This window comes from Amia ocellicauda, chromosome 21 (genome assembly GCF_036373705.1).
Source record: "Amia ocellicauda isolate fAmiCal2 chromosome 21, fAmiCal2.hap1, whole genome shotgun sequence".
Taxonomy (NCBI): Eukaryota; Metazoa; Chordata; class Actinopteri; order Amiiformes; family Amiidae; genus Amia; species Amia ocellicauda.
Genome location: NC_089870.1, coordinates 12,986,545 through 13,000,853, shown reverse-complemented (window position 1 = coordinate 13,000,853; position 14,309 = coordinate 12,986,545). Strand labels below are relative to the sequence as shown.

The 14,309-nt window shown below is 34.9% G+C and overlaps 1 protein-coding gene across 1 annotated transcript; it reads left to right on the top strand.

Annotated features, from left to right (window-relative positions):
• The first annotated feature begins 2,354 nt into the window (after window positions 1-2,354).
• Window positions 2,355-8,109, top strand: gmfb (glia maturation factor, beta). Its single transcript, XM_066694465.1, has 7 exons — window positions 2,355-2,507; window positions 3,815-3,911; window positions 4,587-4,636; window positions 4,965-5,016; window positions 5,358-5,438; window positions 6,316-6,389; window positions 6,661-8,109. Exons 1-7 carry the CDS (start codon window positions 2,505-2,507, stop codon window positions 6,730-6,732), a joined length of 429 nt encoding a protein of 142 aa, XP_066550562.1. The 5' UTR covers window positions 2,355-2,504; the 3' UTR covers window positions 6,733-8,109.
• The last annotated feature ends 6,200 nt before the right edge of the window (window positions 8,110-14,309 follow it).

The window sequence follows — 14,309 nt, the reverse complement described above, 5'->3', positions numbered from 1 at the left end:
AACTTAGCATTTCAATACAATAGAAACGTAACTATATCCTAGCCTTTTTTTCTATATTTGTGATGCTTGTATTGTAAACGGAATATTTGATCATTTCCCCAAATAAACCCACTTAAATAGCTTTCTAAATTGATTTATTGTTATTATTTGGGAAATTATATATCTGCAAATCACCAAATATCCCGTTCTGCCATACAATTATAATTGTTCATTAGTTGTTGAAGTTGAATAGTCAGTTCAGTGACGTCATACCAGGGGGCACAGGGAGCACATGCCCCCCGTTATTTCCACTTAATATTTTAATCGTAATTCTATCTGTGAACATTTCACTAAAAGATGATCCCTATACCACACACATACCATGCCTCTGGAACTACTATTGAATGTATACATAATTAATATAGCCTAACATCAAGTAATCAATAAAACATAGATTATAATTCAAATGTACAATTAAACCTATCGGGCTTTACCATGTAGAAATGAATGTGTCTGTGATTAATGCGAGTAAAACCCACATTACTCCATACGAACACGTCTGTTTCTATTTAGGCAAATACACGCCCTTGGTTTCGCCCCTCTGATATCACAGCTTGACGTTGCATCGGCGGCTTTCCTGTCTTCTTTATAAATCATAAACTGCTTCATTGATTGTTAGTAATTACTAATAAAATAAAATAAAATAAACGGCAATACTATTTTATGGAATGTAAAATTATGTTTTTATTTTAACGATATGTAACACCGGATGTGGAAAGTAACAAAGCGGATGTATTGGGAGCAAAGTGCATTTTTGGACGGAAACGCCATCTTTGTCAGGGGGAAAAGCTTTTGGTATATTGACAGTGTCTACGTTAGCCTTAATATTTTTATTGCAAACAAAGCTTTATTTTATTAAATAATAAAAAATATTGACCAGCCTATTACAATTGTGTTTAACATTTTAAAATCAGAATTGTATATTTTTCGATGTGGTCAAATTCATATAAATCATGCTACATTTTAACATCACAATTTTGGCAAAGGGTAGGGGGTAATGTACATTTATATCACATTAATTAAAGATAAATAACGACATACAATGAAAAAATAACAATCCTGCTATATTTTGAAATACCTCTAATATAAGATGATGGTTGCTATTTTAACCCACTGAAACTCCTTGCTCACTAGAAATGTTACCATATAATTGCTTCCCCTGCTTCTAGAGTAGATTTTTTAAATGAGCAAATAATTGAAATTGTATTCATATCACACATGTTGTGACCAAAGCATATGAATTATAAAACACAAAAAGCATGTAACAGTACTTTTTGCATGATAAATATGATGACATGTAATATTGTTATGGTAGTATACAGGTAAATATCAGGATTAGTTTGTAATTTAAGTAATAGTTGTATAATTTAGTGTATAATCTGGAAGAGTGGTATTGAGCTTAATTATACACTATAGCAACACATAAAGACACATAAAACCAACATTTTGGGAACCGTGCCAGTTTCCCTTTAAGTGTTTTACATACATCAGTCTAATTAAGTACTATATCAAATCTGATCCATGTCAGACCAAAAAGGAACATGTGAAAACATTTGTCAGTATGTCTTTGTTTTTCACTTTAAAAGACAAAGTCACATTTGACTGACCACACAGCAGTACACAAACTAGTGAACTAGGTGATGTTTGCCTTACTTGTACTTGTACTTAATTCGTTTTCCACAGACTAGAAGTGAAAATGCTTGAGACTTTCGATTAGCAATTCTTCGCACATGGTTTTAGCAGCTGTTTCATTCCAGCCCTCAATTCCTAACAAGAGACTGATGCTCAGCTGCTGCACTGCAATGAACAGGGCTCAGCTCAATAAACAGCTGCATCACAGCAGAACAGCAAAATGAACTTAATTTCATTATTTTCATTCTGCGGCCTGACCGGGAGAGTGAAATGTGTTATGGTGTGTGTGATATAACCCGAAAGAGCAGGAGAGATGTCACTTTTTAAAAGTAATAAGCATTTCAAGATATGACAACCATTACCATAATACTGACTCGATCTAAATATGATGTGGCATAGAGGCAGGGATAAACTCCTACAGAAGTGAGTGCATTATTGTGGTGCAAGGTGCAGTACAGCTCCTGTCATGTGGGTGGATTAAAGTGTCAGGTGGGCCTGTTTTTAAGTTTCTGTATTATAAAATGTGTTCATGAGTCTTTACTTAATGTGACAGTGGCAATAGCTAATGAACATATTCTTCTCATATGTTAGAGCAGAAAATAGTCTACACCACACATGCACAGCCTATTGTGCTCATGCACTTCCCCGCTGTCATTTCCTTTTCTCCCAGTTCCTAGACCAGCGATCAAACGGCTGCCGGCTCGCTGTCTCCATGGCGCGTCATAGAGGGTAACCGGCGCGCTGTGATTGGCTACATTTCGAGTCACAAGATTCCGGGAGGAAAGAGCGAGCGAGGAGTGTCCAGGCAATCCTGCATCTGCGCTTCAGCGAAAATGGTGAGTGTTTACTGCGCTGGGTGGCACAATTACACTTTCATGAAATGATTACATTTTGAACACAAGGTATCTATTTCGAGGGGTGTCCAGGCGCAGTGGTGCCAGTGTGGGTTTGGTCTGGGAATGGGCTCGGCTGTCTGAGTTGGCGTGCAGTGTTGTGTCCGCTGTGCACTAGATGAAATATGCAGTTCCACCCATTGTGATGGGTTGCAGCCTGCCAGTCTGCGGTGCATTACTGCTACATTTTTGGACTTCTAGAAAGTTTGCATGCTTCATATTTTAAGCGGTCACTGTCCCTTTATTATTCTCCGGACAGGTTCCCATTCATTACCCGATATTCCCCCAGGTGTACATAGCAAGCTTTTTATTTTGAAGGCACGGTTAGCTACACGCCCATTGATAACTTCTTGGTGTGCCACACTTAACCATTGATTAGATATTTAATTTAAGTACCTGCCATTTGCCTTGTATGATGTTAATTATTGTTATTTTTTGTATTTTTTTAAATAATACCACTCTATAACTATTTCTAATGTTTACACGGTTTGGCAGGGATATATTTGCATTAATTGTAGTACATTTTTACGCAATTAAATTCAGAATATTGACCCTCTGAACAGTGACCCACATAACACGATACATTCATTTCTGAGGCATTTTTGTGTAGCAGTGGCTTTACTAATCTAAAGCAACAAGTCCTCAGCATTAGTGTGAAGCTATTCTAAAATAGCCAAGTATTTATTTCTGTTCTTCTTTATGGACCTTAAAGTAGATAACACTGAAAATGTTAAATTTTCTCAGCTTTATTCTCTTTTTACTATGTTTAAGGAGAAGTTAAAAAAAGGATGCTTCTGCTGGTTAATTCCCTCTTTTTTTATAATCCCATGTCAAGTGAGATTAGAATTGGAATGGCTGTAATATTGTGGTAGTGCGGTCAGCTATTCCAGGAGAAAATCTTGTACCAGAACATCCCAGGAGAAATGTATTTATGCTCCCAGTTTACTACAAAACAAGAGAATTAAGGATTATTTTGCTTAATAGTGTACTTCAGTCAACTGGAGTTTCCTAGACCTAGAAAATACATTTAAATGATTTTGTGGTTTTAAAAAACTTATATCAATATTTTGTTTATGCCCAAAATCAAATGTTAGCAATGTTTGATGCCCTTGTGTAAGGGAAAGTATAAAAGTTTTTTAAATTATGCTTTACACAAACCTTTGGGTATATAAAACATTATCTAATGTTAAGCAGAATGCTTAATTTTGTATTGGTTTCATTCTTATTTCATTTTTTTTGTATGTATACAGAGTGAGTCACTGGTTGTGTGCGATGTCGATGGAGAGCTAGTAGAAAAGCTAAGGAAATTTCGATTCCGGAAAGAAACCAACAATGCTGCCATTATAAGTAAGTCGGGGGACAACTTTCCAGGCCCACAACCACCTGGCCATTGATAATTTCCATCCCTTATAGCCAAGTACTGTATATTTAGAATGACACAGTTTATGAATTGACCTGTACTTTGATATTTTATTCATTTTTCTGATATCGGTAATGAGCTATTAAAACAGGACTGCAGAGTTCTATCATTAATCTTCCTATCAAATCATTGTATAGAAAGGGTAAAGCTACTCTCCCGGGTGATATTTTATGTAGATTTTCATCAGCAGAGCTCTGACAAATATGCATTAATCCTTGATGACAGAGTGAAACTGTATTTTTTCTCAGTGATTTCTTTAGCCATCTACACTGAAGTTTAATTGTATACATGTTTTGCTAATAAACAAATATTTGCCTGGGACAACCACCTTCACAGTAAACTAGAGCCGGTATATTCTTACTAAAGTTGCTCTGACAGTTTCCAAAGAACTGAATTCAGTAGAAAGCACTGCAAACCTGGCCTGTGGTGAATGATGACATCTGAAGGGCCCATGTGGGTTCTGTTGATAATGAGATTGGACTAGAAGTAATCTGGAGAGATCTTTATATGCTTTTCTTTGCATTCTGTCAGAAATGTAGCCTATGTTTACAGATATTCACAGACGGATTGCTCACAACTGCTGTTTTTCCCCCCCTTTCCAGTGAAGATTGACAAGGACAGACAACTAGTCATTTTGGATGAGGAACATGAGGTGAGTTGTCTGACTGATAAAACAGTGAACAAAGGACCAGGTGCATAGGTTGCTGTTATGCCCTGGGTCTATTTGTTTTATGACTGAGACTGTTCTTATCGTATAGTACGTAACAGAAATGTCAAAAGAGGATTTATACCCTCATAATTATATTTTCTGTGATTAAAATACTTTTCTCAATTTTAACAACTTTTTGTCCAAATGAGATTTTTCCACAATGCAGTCTTATCACTTGAACGTGTAATTTGATAACTTACACCATGTTTCTAACACATCAAATGATTCCAGTTATTTTTCATTTTTTTTTTTTTTTTTTCCTCCCTGTTAGGATATTTCTCCAGACGATCTGAAAGACGAACTGCCTGAGCGACAGCCTAGATATCCTTTGAAGAAAATGCATGACTGCTGCTCTGTGCTGGAAGCTTGTTTGTTTTGGTTGCTGTGAACTAGTTTATAACCCCATGAAAGTGACCACACATTTTTGTCCCATTTATTTCAACCTATATCATTAAAATAGGTCACAGGAACAAGATGTTTCTACCACATCAGTTCTGTATTATTCATAACGACATCATTATACATTAGTGTTTCGTAGATTTTTCAGAACTTTTTCTACGTTATAACTTTGAAGAAGAACTGAGCTGAAAGGTTACTTGGATTTCATTTACACTTCAATGATGCTTTCCTGGGAGTCTGCTTTTCTCCTTAACCATGAGCACATTCGTTGTCTACAGTTATAAATACCAGCACGATGACGGACGTGTTTCTTACCCGCTCTGCTTCATCTTTTCCAGCCCAGTTGGTAAATAAATGTTTAATTTAAATATTGTACTGTCTAAACAAAAATGAAAACTTTTAAAACATTTTAGTTTACCTTGTCTTTATGAGGGAATGCATTTGGATCGATGGCATTTTATTAGTGTTTATTTTAAAGTGCTTGCTCAACACCATTTCCCATCTTAAACCAAATAACTGTATATTGATAAATTGTTCTAGTAAATCAACAAGAGAAGGGGCAAACAGTGGGAACACATTCCCATATGCATCTGCTAATCCCCATTTCTATAGCAAGCCACTAGATTGATGGATTAAGCGGACTCTATAGCTGAACAAAATCAAAGCTTTGCTTGCAGAATAACACCTTGTCACTGAGGTTGGGTGGGTCAGTGAAGCTACTATAGAGAATACCGATATCTCATTTGCTATAGAGGAACGTTGTATGAAAGAATCATGTACAAAACCAGTGACGGTATAACCACAAGCATTTTTTTCGACTCTTCACGTGAGGTTAACTGCATGTTGAAAGCTTTAAATAACCAGGTTTTCTTTGTCAAGAGATGCTTTGTGAATGCCTTTGTCCCCAGGTAGGCCTGTTAATTGTGATGTATTTGTCTCCATGAATGTTTTTCAATACATCCTTACATGGTAATCCTTCAAAGACCAAGAGATTCAATGCGCTGGGGACCTTGGCAGGTTTTGAATATTAATACACTTTCAAAGAATGTTTCACAGAATGAATATCAATAAAAGCTGAAGATATGCATGGGAATAAGGCTAAGCAAAACATTAGTCGCCTTCCCCAAAATAATCCTTGTACAGATACATCGTGAATCAAGATGACCAAGGACAGCGGCTGGGTTTGTGTGTGGGCAGATGACTAATTTCCCTCCTATTTTCAGGATGCAAACCTGAGCAGCAAATGATGTATGCAGGAAGCAAGAACAAATTGGTGCAGACTGTGGAATTGACGAAGGTACGACATTCGCTAATCTACATTCTTGCGGTGTAGGCTTTCATTTTGTCGTGGTAAATAAAGACCTGAATATGCTTTCAGTGGAGGAGTTGCAACTAAAAATAAAACGATATACATACAAAAAAATAATTTAGTATATAAATGAAAGATTGAAAGAGGTGGGGGGTAAACTGTACATTTGTTCCACGGTGTGTTTGGAATATCCATTACTGACTGCAGCTGGGAAGTCCGGAACCATGTTCTGATTGTGAAGCTCCTTCTTCCTTTCCAGGTGTTTGAGATCCGGAACACGGAGGACCTGACAGAGGAGTGGCTTCGGGAGAAACTGGGGTTCTTCCGTTAAAAGCCCCTCATGCAGCTTGACAGATGTCAGGGAGATAGCTGTGGCAGCATGCGTGTTAGTGAGGGAAAGTACCATAGTCAATGTCTTACTGCATCTTTTCCATATTTGTGTGTGATCACAATCCACCGCAATCCCCTATCATGTTAAAGAAGAAAATAATTGCACTCTGCCCCATCATTAAAAACAATCCACAGCAGATCACTTTATTGAAGAGTGCATTGCTTTACTCCTTCCGGGATTCAGAATGTTTTTGAATCATAGTGAAAGTCATTCCATCTTTGTTTCATATACCAGTGCCATTGCGAATTAAATTGGACAAAACGTAAGCTATTGATTTAATATTCCCAGCTTTGCAATACTGATATATCTAATGATTGTGGTACCATGGACATTGGAGAGTTGCAGGCTGGTTAGGGAACAACACATTTCCCCCCTGCAAAGACCAAAAACAAAACGGTTTACTGTCGCTGCCTGGTGAGAGAGAATGCATAAGCTGATGCCACTTGGCTATTTTTAATATCCATGTTTGATCTTCTTTTCCTTTAGCAATGTTTTATCTTTATAACTGTGACTGATAACCATCAATATGTATTTTTATGACATTAAGGTTCCTTTTCTACGAAATGAAAACACTAAATTATTAAATTTAAAAGCTCATTGGTCAAAGTCCCGGGTTACAAGGCTGGGAAGTATTCCCTTCTGACCAATTACATTCATTTTGTTGGTTCCAGAGTTCTGTGCTGTGTTTTTTTTTTTTTTTTTTCTTGATTTGTTTGTTTTTAAGTCTTACATGACTTGAAACTGTATTGTCAAGGTGTGTGTAAAAATGTTGGTTGTTCTGAGATTTCTCAGACGCTGAAGAGATGGTTATCTGGTCACCACAGAAGGGGTATCTAAATCTCAGTGGCTCTAGGGTGAGTGCTGCCATAGGATGATAGGAAACCATATGGGATATACAGCTCTCCCTACATTTCTATCCATGTCCTGGTAGAAAACTAGCTTTGTGAAAACACTCTGTGAAGTATCTGCTGTAAACATGTGATATTCCCTCTGCTGTCTTCCATTGCTAAATCACCAGCAACTGTATGACTAAGTAAATGAACCCATTCATACGAGACAATATTTATGGGATGTGCTGAATTCTATTATTGTCTCTTTTGCTCTTAACAAACTGCTGCCACTTAAATGCAGTGAAAAGGTATTTTAGTGTTCCTCTCCTTTCTGGAATTAATGAAACATACTGGACCTGCAGTATTCCAGGTTCATAACACAAAACATCTGGTATATTTTTAAGTATTTTGATAAAAAGCTGGAGTAACCAGTTCTGTTTTTGTATTGTTAGAATTCCATATTAATAAAGTAAAAAGTAAAGTAAAATTATAATTGTGGTAATGATTGTACCATCTCCTGTTACCTGCTGAGAGTTACAAAGCCAATTAAAATTACTAATATTATGTTTCTATCAAAATATATTGATCATATATAAGCAACATACAGGCAAATATTTCGTATAGAGCTTCCATTTAGCAATGCCTTTTTGGAAACCTCTATGTTATTTAACGCACAATTGCACAATCTTTTTAATTAGGGAAACAAAAATCAGATTTTTTAACTTTGCTTTTATAAAATATTCATGAAATATTTGGATCCCTATTTTTACTATCATTTATTTTTTACTAGAGCTTTTAAATCAAGAAATCCGAACAGGAAACTTTTTTCAGTCTCTATAAATTACACATTGAATTGTATAAAAGGTTTTCAGTTACACTTCTGTTCTATTTTTATCAAATTCCTTCCTTGTAATAAAATATTCAGAGGAATGTTAATTCATGTTTTTTTCTTTGGAAGAATGGCACAATTCATCTCTAATTGAAAAGCTTCTACATAGTTGTACAGAGACCTCGTAAATGTGAAGTTCTGAATATAATGGACAATAAAATTAAACATTTTCTAGATGTTTCTTTGAAGGGAAATTTATAATCCCAACATTAAAATACATAAAACCTTGCAAAAGTAGCCTGCAAAAAGGGGAAATACAAGTAATACCCCATTAAAGCACTTGTTACCTTTATTATAGTTTATTCTAAAGTGTAGCAAATGTGTATTTGTATTATCCAGTATATTGGTATTGTTAGAAAATAAGTGGTCTTGATTGATTTTAGATGTGTGCATATAAAAAAGGTAGTCTTCTGTCACTTTCCAGTACAATAACTGCCTATTGATAAAGCATGCATGTGTGCTGATACTCTTGAGAGCTTCAGGGATGGACCTGCAACTTAAAGTTCAAAAGCATTTCAGCATTTTAATTTGTGTATGTTATAACCAGTGTAGCAGCACCTCTTTGTGCCTGGATAGGAAGCTTTGCTTAGTTATTGCAGTGCATAAAAGGAAAGCGGGTAATTCACAAAACGTAAAATAATTTAAAATGTATTATTGTTGTATTTATAATTTGAAATGTAATAATTTGATTCAGCGTAATGTGCTCTATTTAGTTTAGACACAAGAGCCTAGAACAAGGGAGATGATGGGAGAGAGATTCCAGGGGGTTTGTTTACATAATAACTCTACCTCTTGACCTCCTGCACTGTAACATCCATGAACTATATAAAACACTACTTTGTTTATCCTCAAACTGCTTTTTAATATCATACTCAATAACGACCAAGAACAGATTGAAGTATATTGTGCAAGGCCTAAAGAAATTAAAAGTTTAACTTGAGCCGGGAAGATCACAACAGCAGTGCTTTGTATATCTGTTTTGTTCATGGAATGTTTTTTATGAGGAGTTGCACAATTTAGCTAATATAAATCTTTTAAAGGTGCATGGGGCACGGTCCAAACCTAGAGCTCTTTGGGTTTTTCGCACACACAGACTGAAAAAACAATGTGCGGGCTGTCTCCTGACTAAATTGGGTAGAATTTACATAAAGTATGCACTTTCTTATATAAAGTACTGATTTTAGTAATGCAAAAATAGAACTCTTATTTTGGGAGAAAATGAATGTAGTTTAAAATAAACTGTAAAGTCCATTTAAAGCCTTTTATAAACAGAACCTCAAAGAGGCTTTACTTGGTAATTGTGAAGTGACAGAACACACAACAATGCACAGCCCTACGGCAATGGTCATACAAATTAAGTCTCTTCATCTGGCTGGGTATTAAGTTTGCTGTCATGTTTCTTTCCTTGATTAAGGGAACCATATGGACCAAATTAAGTAGTCAAATACGGTTTCTTAAAATTATGGCTGTGCAACAACCAAATGTTTCAACAGAATTTAATTAGTCATGCCTTTAACAGGGTTATATGATAATCTCTCTGTTTGTTATTTTGTTGTTCTGAAAACAAAATCACACTGGATATTTAAGATGCTGCAGTTTTCTACAGTAAATACATTTGACAAAAAATAATAAATGACAAACCAGGATTGTTATGACTGCTGTATTAAATCATGATGTTCCTTTTTTCACTTAGCAACCATTTTGTATCACCAAGGAGAAAGCATGTGAAACATTAATTGAGTATTTGCTTCATCACTTTAAATAGGAAACTTGAAATGCCATTGAACTTTTAGATCAAATTCAAAAAGGTGGATTAAACAGCTGTTTGTGCTATAGTGTGTGTTTATTATATAAAAAATACATTTTTGTTGTAATATTAAGTTGCACTTCATTATTTTCATACTTAACCATCTTTGATTTTATTATGGCTTCCAGAAGCAACAACCAGAGTAAAGATTGGAATTGTGAAAATGGTCAGTGATTTTTTAAATTGTGTAAACCTTTCCTATCCTCAAGGTCATGTCATGTCAAAAAAAAATCTTTGCAGCAGTCTGCTGTGTATACCTGTATGTATGTCTTATAGTGTCCATTCATTATATTAACTGGAAGACAGGGTTTAAATGTATATGCTCCAGTATCTGAATGCATGTGCCTCATTTATACAGCTGTTGCACCAGACTTCCAGCATTTATTTATATATAATCATAGCTTAAATGGTAGCAATAATTTAAATATGTAGTCCTCCTGGAGCCATTTAAGAAAGTTTTGATTAAATTACCAGAAAGAGGGAACTGCTGTAGGTCTGGTCAGTTTAGTTAAGTTGTTCATAGTAATTAACAGAATGCCAATGTCCAGCTGGCAGTTTGACTACTTCTAGTTGCTATATTTGAATTCAATGGTTATCTCAAGATGACCAATAGGACACAACTGTCTATGCTGCTTTGAGCTCAACTGCAATATGGGGTCGGATTAAATCAAAACTTGGACCCACCCGCTAATAGCAAACTACAAACCTGTACATCATAGTGGTTACATTTATGATTAGAAGAAAGTGGCATCTTACTAAAAATGCAGCCACAACTGAGTACAGCTCTGTAGTTTTCTATTAGCAGGGTGGGTCACAGTTTTGATTTAATCCGGCCCATGGTTTTGAAAAGAAAGGTGAATTACACATGGGTATATGTGATGTCATCTGCATTCACACGCACTTATAAAGCTTTTTTCTGACTTGGTAAATGTTATTAGTCTGTAGTCTACTTGTATTTTGAATACTTTTTTATTATTCCTGTATGAGTTTTGCACATTGCAGCAACTCTCTGCTTTTTGAAATGACATGCTTAATTATAATTCCAAACAGCGCTGTGTTTGGCGAAGACGTCTCTCTGCCCGGTGAACCTTTAGTCTGTGAAAATGTTTATAATGGGATGTTGGGACCTGAGTATGTGAAGTATTTGTATTTTGCCATGTTCTGTAAAAATAATGCAACCGAATGCTAAAATAAATCTGCAGATCAAAAACAACAAACATGTTTCCATTATTTTATATTGGATGTATTTTTCTTTTTTTGTACAAGTGTACTTATGTTTTCAGTAGTTTTGCAGCATAACACAAATGCTAAAGGCCTATATTCTCTGTTAAGACTGCTCTTGTAGGGTCTCTGTGCAGCATTTCTCACAAACGATTGATTACACTCTTAAAACTAATGTGTTAAATTGAACACAATCTGTGTTTGTTCAAGGACAACACAATTTTGTGTTTCAGTTCACCAAAGCACAACACAACCATGTAAACACAAGTATGTGTGGGAAAAACACATTGTGTTGTAATTTGGTAAATTGTAACACAAAGTTGTGTTGTCCTTGAACAAACACAGAGTGTGTTCAATTTAACATTCATTCTAAGAGTGTATATTATCTATGTATTTATATTTCTAAACATATACCCATTAAAGTGGATGCTGGACCCGTTTCAAAGTAGATTCAGTGACTGTGGATGACATGGACAAGGCATGTAAATATGTGTTTATGCATATTTTGGCCCACTTAAAGTTAATCCATTTTGAACACTCAGCTGTATCCACACTGATATCCTTTCCTGTGCCAATGTCAGTATTGAGGAAAAGAGCAATCTGTGCATGTTCATGTTGCTTCTGCTGTCGGCCTTGCTTTGCCTGGGCGCCTTGCTCTTCACTCTACTTGGCGCAGCTGCCATTTTAGTAGTATTTCACCAGCACCAGTAAACATGTAGGGCTGCACGTTTGTTTCATGTCTCAGTACATATTTCTTCATCTCTAAACAGTCTCTAGTCGTGCAGTTGCACAAATCACTAGAAACAAATTGACCCGTAATTATATAGTTTTGGTAAATATAACATTTTGGTAAGGGTCACATGACTGTATAACGTCTCTATCATGGGCCATCTACTGGAAAGTGCACACATGTCTTCAATAATTAACCATGTGTAGCCCTTGTTTTAAATAAGCCAATAATATAAGTGTTTTAAAAATAAGTGTAAAACAGTTGAGTCCAGCATCACAAACAGTTAACTGCCTCGGCAACTGGCGGTTCAGGGGCCCTTCCAAATAAATGTATATAAATATAACTACGAATAAAGTTATAGATATTTTTTAAGCAACCCGGGGAACGAGGTGATCGATCCTGGGCGCTGTGAAACGATTTTCTGGTGAGTTATATTTTTATGTTTAAACAAATAATATTGAAACTAAATTAATTTGTAATATGTGTTTACTGATGAAAAAAATTAAAAACAACCAAAATTAATTCGAAATCTTGGGAATTTGAGCAGCCAGAAATGTATGTAGGGTAATCCGTTCCAAAATTAAAACATAAATAAATAAAATATGGAATAAATAAATATATAAATAAAATAGTTTTTTTAAATAAATACATTTAAAAAGGAAATTATATATATATATATATATATATATATATATATATATGAAATAAATAAAAGAATAAATAAATAAAATATGAAATAAATACATATATAATGAAATAAAAGAATAAATAAATAAAATATGAAATAAATATATTTTTATTTATTTCCTTTTTAAATGTATTTATTTATATATTTATTTCCTATTATATTAATTATTTATTTATATTTGAATTTCGGCATGGATTACCCTCCATAGAAATGCTGAGGAAATTGTTGTTTGATTTATCATTTGTTTGTTTGCATGTCTTTTGAACAAGGTAAAGAATCCTCCATTTTGTGGTAATGCAATGTGTATGGAAAAATGCTCTGTAATAACTAATATACAATTATTGACAGTTCCGATTACAGAAAATTTGATTAACAGACGTTTATTTTATGTTATGTTCTAAAAGAGGGAGACGATGTGAAGTGTTTTTATTGTTTTGCAAAGGGGTGGATAGATCTGTAAAAGTAATGTTAATCGCTGTGTATTGTATATATAAATGTATTAATATATTATGTTAATGACAATTTATTACTGTATTGTTTTTTTATTATATGAAACATGCAAACGTTATTATATTATTAGCAGTTATTACATTACCGGTAGTTATTACATTATTAGTAGCTACACATGTGACTCTTGGTGCACTTTTGTATGAAATACTGTTGGTCAAAAGAGCACTGCTGATTAAGTCCACCCGATGGCAGTAGTGGTGCATATCTGAATTGCTATTAAAAACTACTTTCAGAGTTTGTTGAAGCCTAGAGAAAACTGAAAAGATTCCAGTTGAGACAGTTGGGCATTGTGTAACAGCATGAATGTAATTTCTCATATTGCTGACTGAATTCCTTATTGTGTACGAGTTCTCCAAATTTGAATTATTTTCTAAACAGGTTAAAGGAACCATATTTCTGCCAAATCATGTCTCAATGTGAATTTATATTATCTAACACATAAAAAGTACATGGTATGGAGTGGTTTAACAAAATACATGTAGAACACAAAAATGGACCAAAAAAAGTAATGCAGTGAAGCAAAATGCAATACAAGATACAGAAACTGCAGCAAACCAGATGCAGGAATGCAGTGCACTGTGAGAGAATGCAGACTTAAGATTGACTCCAAACTCTTTTGATCATGCAAGAGTGATGTGCTGATAATAGCAGCTCAACAGCATCTATTGGCACCACACTTGCTACGATTGCTGGTTGAGGCCAAGCCCAAATAAACAGATCTTTCCTTAGTGGTGATCTTAGGGTACTTTTTCTCAATATTAGAAGATATAATGTCATGATCTTTAGATAAACTTGAAATCCTGCAATACATCAGAGTCAGATCTTTAGATATTAGCCCCCCC

What these genes read in the sequence shown, in the direction of transcription:
- gmfb (XM_066694465.1), top strand. An exon ending in TTTTGGATGAGGAACATGAG is followed by an intron (nt 4,637 to 4,964) that starts GTGAGTTGTCTG and finishes CCTCCCTGTTAG; the next exon opens with GATATTTCTCCAGACGATCT. An exon ending in CATCTTTTCCAGCCCAGTTG is followed by an intron (nt 5,439 to 6,315) that starts GTAAATAAATGT and finishes TCCTATTTTCAG; the next exon opens with GATGCAAACCTGAGCAGCAA.